Genomic DNA, 10,428 nt, shown 5'->3' with positions numbered 1-10,428 from the left:
ACGTAGTTGAGTTGTGTTATTTAAAATTAACACTTCTAAAAAGTTGTCACTTTTGCAAGCAAATAATTCATACATATAAAAAATATTAGTCCACTTTTTTCCCTTTTTATAAAAATTAATCGAATGAAACAACATAGTCTTTTATACTAACAGACGAGATTTTAAAGTTAAAAATGTCGAAACGATATTTCAAATCACAGGACGTCTGGAACAACATCTACTGTGGCAACTTCTTGATTGTTTCAATCTCTGAAATTTTCCATTCAGTAATTTCAATACTGCAACTTTCAAAATTGACTAAATCGTGATGTGCGAGAATAATAAAATCACGATAAATTCTGTCCTTAAATACAACGACTTAACAATTTAATGAGTTCCTAACGATTTCGGTATATCAGGAAATTAAGTTACGGATGAACTTACAAAAATCAGATCTAGTACAGCACCTGGTTGGTGGTAGTATTCAATCCGAATCAAATAATGAATTGCGAAATCACGATGGTTGCAGGGACACTACTTTGTTCAGTCTGTATAACGAACCTGGGAACCGGATTCCAGGTACACTTCTACAATAAATTTATTTGATAGGAGCAGTGGAAAGTTTGCAATGGTATGACGTATGCCATAGACAGAGGTTTTGCTACTGGAAACTAGGTTTCTCTGCTGTGAAATCAATGGATTCGTGGTAGAAATGTAAATATCTACCACGCCCTGTACGGTTACTAACGAAATGTGTATTTCGTTTGTGCAGGAACGATTTATTGGTGATCGCAAATGGGAATTTTCCCCACATTGGAAATGGTCACTAACGAAATGTTTATTTCGTTAGCCGTTTATTTGGTATGGGTGATAATATCTCTGTGTAATTATCACCTTACCACTTGATTTGCTAACGAAATGTTGATTTTGTTAGTAATAAATAAGCAACAGACATGTGTTTTTCTATTACTTAATAAAAGACATGGGAATAGCAATGTAAATTTCTATTCTACGGAGCTACTAACGAAATGTTGATTTCGTTAATAATAAATATGCAATAGGAATGTGTATTTCTATTACAAAAAAAAAAATGGGAACCGAAATGAGAATTTCTATTCCTGATGCTTAGGCACTTATGTTTGGAGCGATCTGTCTTCTAGCTCGTTACCTTGCTGACTGTCCTGAGAATGACTGCTGAAGAAATGTGAATTTCTTCGAAGTATAATTGATCTTGGGTTAGAAATGTGGATTTCTAACCCGCTTGAAAATTGCTTTGTTGAAGAAATGTAAATTTCTTCCTTGCATTTAGGCGGCACTATGAATACGATCTGATCGTAAGGTCGCTGTGTCGATTGCGATTTTGCTTCGCCTTTTATACCGGAGAAGTGTGATGTATGCTAGTGGTTTGTTCTTGCGAATGCAACGGCGTTTTGTTTATAAGTTTTTATTATTGTTCTGTTATTATTTATTGTATTAAATTTGGTGGTGGTTTGTAATACTTGTTACTTTTGTTATTGTTTTATTATTATTCTTCCATGTTGAAGCATAATATTTTGTTTGTAAAATTTTATTTTACAAGCCTAAACTCAGGGGAAAGACTACAGGCTATCGTGTGATTATATGTTGCAAGCACAGTAGATTACATATTCGTGCGATCACTGGTCACTCCACTAGTGTAAAATATTCTTTTATTTTGGTTTTCAGACAATAGTTTATGTCCACTTTGTTTGTAGCACGATATCACTATGCAACATATCATATGTTTCTGTTCTGCTGTCTCAAGACTTACACTTAAAGTACACCAAGTACGAAAGTCGGAAGTAGCTCAAATATCAGTTCCTTATCTCCGATTCTATGGTATTCATTCTCCGCTTTCTTAATATAAGTTAAAAGTTTTTGCACTTTATCGGAATGAGATTCACAGTTCAATATACCTTCTCTGTCTAAGTGTTCTGTTTCTTTCGATAGCTTTCATCTACTGAAAAGCAAAACATTACAAAATGTGATGAAAACAAAATAATTTTTTAAAACATCCTCTTTTCATGTAGTTATTAAATGACAAAAGAGCTAGTATTTGGTGTTTCATAATTCTTTGAAAATTAAAAACTTCACAATTATTATTCGCTTTAATCCAAAAATTACTTATTTAATTTGTTTTCTACTGCCAACACCTTATTCGTCAAAAATACAGATGGCATAAAAAAGACCATTAAAATAGTGTTCTCCAGTTTTTTAAATATCGGAAACGAATTTGGCCAGCTTCTTGGGTCAAATATTTAATGCACATAAATAACAATTTGTTTCTACGGGCTAATTTTTTATTTATATTGAAAGAAATTGTATTTTATTAAAATATCATTCAGATATTTTGATTGTCTGCGATAGTCATCTTCAGGAAACCTAACGAATTATACAATGTAAAATTTTTAAAATGGGAAAATTAGAAAGAAAATCATACAATAAGTACAATAATAATTATAACAACAAAAACAACAACAAAAAAGATAATAAAAATAATAAAAAAACATGTACAATATCCTGTGGCATTTGTTTATAATATTCCTATAAGCCTGGTCACAGTTGTCCGTATCCGTTTTATAATTTAGTCTCTTGCTATTCGGGATTTTTAGTTGTGAAAGCATTTATAGAAAGTACCTGAAAATCCCGAATAGCAAGAGACTAAATTATAAACCGGATACGGACAACTGTGACCAGGCTTATAGGAATATTATAAACAAATGATAGAGGATCTCGTTAACAACAAACTAGCAAAAACACCTTTGTGAAAACTTATACAAAACAACGTTTAATTTATTCAATTTAGAAATTGCAACCTTTATTGTCATCGAAGCTACAGAATTCACCAAAGCTTATAGACAGCAATTTACATATCATGTCACCACAGAAGCATCTACGAATGGATTTAATCTTAAATCGCTTTAAATAAATAAAAAAATTATATCTATTCCTTACAAAAACAACAACAAGTAGTTTCATTAACTGTTCTATAAAAACTGGGATATTCTAAGTTCTTTTGTGTGACTTAAATGGAATTTTAATCAGTTTCACTTAAATTAAATAAATAAAATATTGTTTTTACAGTTTCTTGTAATGCAGAAAGGCACTGCTCGCTTTAATTCTGCTAACTCATATTCCACTTTACTAGTTATTTAATGACAAATACATTTCCTTAGCATTAACATGCTTTAATTTAAGTGTGTTTATTCTCAGATTGCAGTTACATAAAGGAAATTGTGAGTCGACGAAGACATGCTGAGATTCCGATTTTGCCTTACGAAAAATATAAATCTTAAGTTTCATGTTTCCTCCCATTCAAATCAAAAACAACTTGTCTTACTAGTCAAACATCCTGCCTGATAAGCTGCACTCCTATACAATTTGCGTGCCAACTTTTTGGGCGTTCGAACCATTGCTGTGCGTGTTGAGATGTATGAATGCGTTATTATATTTTGCTTTATATTCTAATACAAATTCATAAAATATAAACTTATCTGTTTCCTTTTCTTGTGTAGCTTGAACTGTAAAAACTTAACATGTCAGATGAGCAGCAACAGCAATCACAGCAGCGACAGCAGCAGTTGCAATTACAACAACAAAATCAAAAAAATTCCAAGGATATGAGCACAAGCCATTCTGCATGTAAAACGAATATCAATGATCTTCGTAATCAGGATTATGTAAGCCGTCTAATGGCTGCTACACCACCGTATTTGTACTCTGCTCCAATAGGTCCAAATAATTATTTCTTCAGTGATATGTTGCGCACATTGGTTCAGGCACGCAATAATGAAAATGCTCGTAACTTGCAAATGCAGCAATCTGTGCTATCTCGTCGACCACGGAAACGTTCGTGGTCACAGCACAGATTACCATATTATGAGCAATTACGTGACCGTAAAGAAACTGAAGAAAAGCATAACAATTTAAAAAGTCATGGTGCTAGAGTTAATTCAGAGAAGCCGTTAGAACTGACTAATAAGTCATATTTTCAATTACAAAATAAGTGTTGGAAGCTTGATGAAACCGTAAAAGATGTAGATGTTAAGCTTCCAATCACAACATCTTCCAGTGAGACACTAGAACTGGAAGAAAACGGTTCTAACCCTACAACTGAAAGTGCGAATAGTGGTAGTAATGCCATAGATAATGTACCGTCGGCTGCTTCACTACCACCACAAGATTTAGTTTTACCACCTCCACCTCCAGTTTGGTATCCACCTTTGTACTCACCCTACGGCATAGATCCATTACATTTCTTTATCGACTTACGTGTTTCTGGTCATATATATGATCGAAAGAAAGAAAATGTTTCACCTCTCACAAGTACAGAGAACAGCAGTCCTAATAACGAGAATGGAGTGGAATCGAATGTGGTAGCATTACCGAATAAACAACGGCATGGTTCTGCATTTACTGTTCCCGTTCCACGTTCCAACGATATAAAATCTACAGTTCTTCCTTCCGATGCTATTAACTTAGTGACCACTTCGAATGTGGCCAATAAATTTGAAAATTATGTGAAATACTATGACTTAGGTGAAACTAAAGAAAATCATCCAGTCACAAAAAGCAGTACCAGTTACATGCTACAGCATTTGCCTCGATTATATCAATTTGCAGCGCGCGATCTTATTGCTGCTGAACAGAGCACAGGCTGTACATTTGATATTGACAATAAGTCAGATGCTGATTGCGATGCTGATTCTGATGGACGCAATTCTGTCGAAAATTGTAATGAAAATGTCAACAATAGAGAACGAGATATTGATGTTGAAATAATTGACACCATCAAATATCGCACTGACGTCAATAGTAGCCGATGTACAAGTCCGGATGGGTCCACCGTTGCACAAATTGATTAAATTTTTGTAATTATATTTATATTATTTTAATTTATAACTACAGATAATAAAATTAAAAAAAATCAAATTGAACTTACAGTTCTCAGAACAGATCTACATTAATTGAAAAAAATTTCCTTGATAATAATAAAACTAGAATATTTGGTTTAGTAAACTGATAGATTAGTGACGCAGCTCGAATTTATTAAGTTATAAATTAGGAATATAATCGCAAAGAAATTAAATGTATCAACTTCGATAACGTTGAAGTGCTAACATACAAAAGGAGCAGGTGTCGCGCATTTATTGAAATCCATCAAGACCAATGTGCAAATGACTACCCCGTGGCGGAGTAATCATTCATTCAGCAATTTCTGGGAGAAATAGCAAAAAATTTAAAATCCCCTTTTTATCAAAGTTAATGAAATTCTAAAAATATGAGTGATTTTTTATTATGGTGTTTTAAGTAATACAGTAATAAAGCAAAATCCAGAAAAAATTATCCTTTAAGAGACAAAATCACTGAGCTGCGCCAAATTAAAGATAAAGATCTAAAAACAATTTCATAAATCATTTACTGACAGGCGCGCTACTAACCGCGGGGCATAATTTCATCTTTAAGTACTGTGAGGTTGTAGATGTGGGGGCAATCGTCAATTGGGCGTAAAAGCAAAAAATCAACAAAAAATGTCGTTCATTGAATTTTTTGCCGTGTTTTTGTCTATTATTCATTCGTCAGCGAAATTACTGAAGTTACAGCTTTCGCGGTGTGCAGCACGGGCACCAGAATGTTTTCCAGGATATTAATTTTCATTCCATTCATTGGATCCGTTCGATAAAAGCTGAAATGTAGCAAAAAATCGACTTCCGATTTGGTTGCAAATGTTCGTCTTACACAAGTTTCGTCAATCATTTTCGCACATGTAGACTAAAATGTTAATTGCTCAACAGTGAATACGTTGTCTTTAAAGCAGTCAACAAATTCCAATCGTTAATATATATCATTTATTTCCATAATTTAAGGCACGAAATGAAACTTCTTAATTTCTTCTTTTTACATTAACGACCATTTTACTGATATTAATCGATACAAATATTTAGTTTTCAGAGTTTAAGATGAACACAGTTTCAAGATGAATCGTACTTAAATACTCCCATTCTCGTAATCGTAGTTCTTTATTCTAACAAAAATGTTATTTTCTGCAATCTGTCTATATTTAAATAATAGTTTAAATATTTTAACGGGAGTACGTTACGAGAGTGATTAAATTTAAAATTCAATTTTTTACAAATAGAACAAATTAAGAAAAACAGGATTTTGTTTTTGTACTCGAGTTTCTCGAAACTGAGAACTCGAGTTCAGATTCAATCGCAACAAACTCAATTGCCCATAATATACCTTATCTTAGGATAACAAATTGATGAATTGTTGTAATAATGAATAACGTATAGAAGACAGCAGATAGCAAGGTCCGACCGGATTGAAACTTTTGGTCTTTGCTGCGGTTGTCTAGCAGTGAATAACAATTATTTAATAATAACAACTTATTTATTTATATGTGTTTAAAAACCTCTTTAACTTTAATTGTATTTACTCAAACACAATCATTTTTATTATATATTTCGAAAATGTATTATTTTGGATTTTGTATTATTTAAATCAAATGATCTTTGCACTACCAACTATCTAAATTATAGACTATCTAAGGAATAAGTAAAACTCAACTGACAACTCATAACTCATAAATAACTCATCTAATATTTTTGCTTCAAAGTGCGTTTTAACAAATTCATAAAAATATATTGTGTAAAAATTGTAACCCAAGCTAATTACAGCAGAGTTATAACTTATATCGCATCTTAACAGTTGACAGATTCTTTTTAATAATTTTTCACTCTTGCACTCCTCTACTTGCACGAACGTATCAAATGTTATGGTGGTGTTTGACGACGGAAGCAGGATGCATAAGTAGACATTTACCAATAAAAACAACTTAAGATGCTTTTGTTATTCATAAATCTTCGCCAAATATCATAATTCATCCACCAAACTTTTAAACATTTTCTTCTTTCCCCGCAGTTTCTTATTGCGGATTGTGGCTTCTTCACTATTAAACCGTCGCACTGCAATCTTTCCCGTTTTGTTCCCTAAGGATAAGCGAAATGTAAACAAAAAACAAATAAAACGCAAATATGTCTTTTAAAGAAATTCCATCCGGCCTCAAATTCGAACCCAAACCGAATACAGTCTATGGCGGGCTTGTTCCATTGTTAGCAACAAAAATATGCTTTTAAAATAATTGGCTTGAAATTGAGTAAGGACAATTAAAATCAATTTAAAACATTTTAAATGGAATTCGGTGTGGGAACATAAAAAAAAAATATTTTTCAATAATAAATAAGTTGGCTCTCAACCAGGATTTCGTACTCTTCACACTTATATAGTAGTTGTAACTCGAATTCGAATTTGTTAATTATTTACTATTGATTAATTATTTACTATTTACTATTCAGATATTTTGACGTGATGTCTATTTAACTCACATATTTACAAATATGTGAAAGGGCGAGTTTTAGGCGCTTCAATTTTATCTATCTACTAAATTGGTCGGCCGAAATCCAAAGTGAACAAAATGATTCCATTATCTCAAAAATATGGAGCTTACCAGTATTTTGCATATTAACTTGTCTCATAAAATCTAATCAATAAAACACGTTCTTCATTCTTCATTCTCTTTATTAAGGGCAAAAATAACTAACGGTAAGTTTAGGAGCGAGCATAAAGAATCTATTAAATCCTCATAAAAATTACTTACCAAAAACGTAATTATGTGGTTTAAATCCTATATACTCTAACGTCACTACCGATAGATCAAAAAAGGCGCTTGGTCAAGCAGTTTGACCTACAAAATATTATACTAACGCGCTTGTTATTTTTTTAGATTTTTATTAACTATCACTCGGAATGTCTGAAAATTAAAGTTCTTGCCAATCGAAACATTTTTTTGAAATCAGTACAAATTTTATTTAAAACATTGAAGCATGCATATTCCCATGTGAATACGAAAAAGAACTTTTTGGGTCTAGAAAACAGATCTATGTATGTCATTTCTGGACTTCCTGTGTGTTTTGAGAGTGTTATAAAACTCAAACAAACTGTCATATTAAAGGCAGCACACTAGTAAAGGATCTTCTTTACCAACGCATGCAATTGGCTATAGATTGCTTTATTTAATAAAGTAATATAAATATAATATAATATAAGTAATAAAGATTATTACAAATACCTACTTTAAAAAAGACCCGTTTATTTTGGACTCCAACATAAATAATGAAGAGGAATTTGATGTTTTTAATTTACATAATGGTAGAATTGAGGCAGTTATACTTATGGTATTAACCTTAGGGAAGGGTTTTTAATCTGAGTGTAATGTAGTAAGTAAAAAATTACCAAAATTAATAACAGACAAGTTTAATATTATCATAAAATTTTATATAAAAAAAATCTTTATATGGTAAATAAAAATGAATTGCTGTAGGATAAATACGGTTGAACCCATTTGGCTAATTTTTTTAAAAAATGTTTGTTGTAGCTCGGATAAAGTGCTTACGCAAAACAAAATTGGAAATACTGAAAATATGTTTTTCTATGGGGTATTTATACCCCATATCGATTAACCTTCTATTTATGATCTTAGTCTCTATATGAAGCTATAAATATAAGCTATATCATTTTTATATCGAATTAATATTTTTCAATAGGTTAATATTTTTTTAACAAATAAACTATTTTCAAATTATATGATATGGAATAGAAAAATAGAGTAAAATCGTAAATTAACGATAAAAAACATTGGGCAAAAATACATAGGGGTCTTTCTATTAATACACTGGATCTATTCAGCTTAAATGTGTGATATGATTACTTAGTTGAAGAAATGTAAAAAACAATTTTGTGTAATGGATTTTTAGGCGAAAGAAAGGGGTATGTTAAAAATTAACGATATAAAAAACCTTCAATATAAAGTATGTATATAAGAAAGAAAGAAGGTGGTAATATAATTACCTTCTATTAAAGAAAATAATAAAATAAAAAAGCATGAGAAGTAATATATACAAGGTGAGATGAAAAAACTGCAACCAACTTCAGACTGCTGTCATTTCTAAACCGCTCGTCCCACAGCTGTCAGATTTATTCTAGTGACAGCTCATTATATTGTTTACAAGCCCACAAAAGCATTTTGGTGGGAATTTTTCAGAAAAAAAGTTATTTGTGATGGAATTCAAGCGTGATAGTGTGATTGCTTTGCATTTGGCTGGAAAACCACAAGTGGCTATCGTTAGAGCCCTCCAGCATTTAAAAGTGAATAAATGTTTTGTGTCTCGTACCATCGCTCGTTACTATGATACTGGTAGCGTAGCCCGACGTCAAGGAAGTGGACGAAAAAAAACAGCAACATCGGCAGAAATGGTTCGAAAAGTGAAGAAGCTAATTGAACGAAATCCGCGTCGCAGTGGACGAAAAATGGCTCGTGAGCTGAACATATCGCAATATGCCATTCGGCAAATATTGAAAAATGAGCTTGGACTAAAGCCATTCAAGTTCCAAAAAGTGCAAGATCTTACTGATGCGCAAAAAAAAGTTAGACTCGAAAAAGCTAAAGAGTTGCTTCGCTTGGCCGAAAGTGGTAAACTGCCGAATTTGGTTTTCTCCGATGAGAAACCATTCGTTATCCAGCAGTTTGTAAACAAACAAAATGATCGTGTTTACATGCCAGAGAGGTCGGCTGAAAATTTGCAACTTCGGTTGGCCACCACAACTCAAAAGCCGGCCATGGTGATGGTGTGGGCCGCCATAACAGCCGATGGTCGCTCGCCGCTCGTATTCATCGACCGTGGGGTCAAAATCAATGCGCAAATCTATCGCGAAAATATTTTGGAGGGAGTTCTGAAGCCCTGGGCACGCAAACATTTCGGCCGCAGACCTTGAACATTCCAACAGGACTCAGCACTATCGCACTCAGCACGCGCCACCCAAGAATGGTTAAGAAATGAGGTTCCTCGCTTCATTTCCACCGCACAATGGCCACCAAAATCTCCGGATGCCAATCCGTTGGACTATTGTGCCTGGGGTATTTTGGAAAGCAAGGTTGGCACTAAAAAATACCAAAGTGTCGATCATCTCAAGCAAGCGCTTCGCCGAGAATGGGACAAAATACCACAGAGCCACTTTCGGGCAGCGTGTGATGGTTTCATTGGCCGTTTGAAGGCCATAGTTCGTGCCAAAGGTGGCCAATTCGAACAATTCTAAACCGATTCTCAAATTTGATGTTATTTCCGACATTTTTTGCTTTCATTCAATAAAATTTAAAAAAAATGAAAAAATTATGGCGTTTTACTTTGTTGCAGTTTTTTCATCTCACCTTGTAGGTATGTAACTTTATTAAAAGATCTGTGCAATCAACTTTTCAATTACTCTCATAAATTGCAGATTTAAACATTCCTAAAGTACTAAGTTAATCGAATGCAGTCAACTTGTTATAACATCATTTTTTCTCAATTTTTCTCATCTTTATAAGAAACGAGG

General features: G+C 32.9%; 1 protein-coding gene across 1 annotated transcript; it reads left to right on the top strand.

Moving 5' to 3' along the window:
* Positions 1-3,518: 3,518 nt before the first annotated feature.
* On the top strand, positions 3,519-4,862 carry LOC119673297. The gene has a single exon (XM_038084563.1). The coding sequence runs from the start codon at positions 3,534-3,536 to the stop codon at positions 4,860-4,862; it is 1,329 nt and encodes a 442-aa protein (XP_037940491.1). The 5' UTR covers positions 3,519-3,533.
* Positions 4,863-10,428: the final 5,566 nt, after the last annotated feature.

Source organism: Teleopsis dalmanni, chromosome 1 (assembly GCF_002237135.1).
Source record: "Teleopsis dalmanni isolate 2A chromosome 1, ASM223713v2, whole genome shotgun sequence".
Taxonomy (NCBI): Eukaryota; Metazoa; Arthropoda; class Insecta; order Diptera; family Diopsidae; genus Teleopsis; species Teleopsis dalmanni.
The sequence above is the reverse complement of the archived record's forward strand: the minus strand, read 5'-3'. Positions and strand labels throughout refer to the sequence as shown.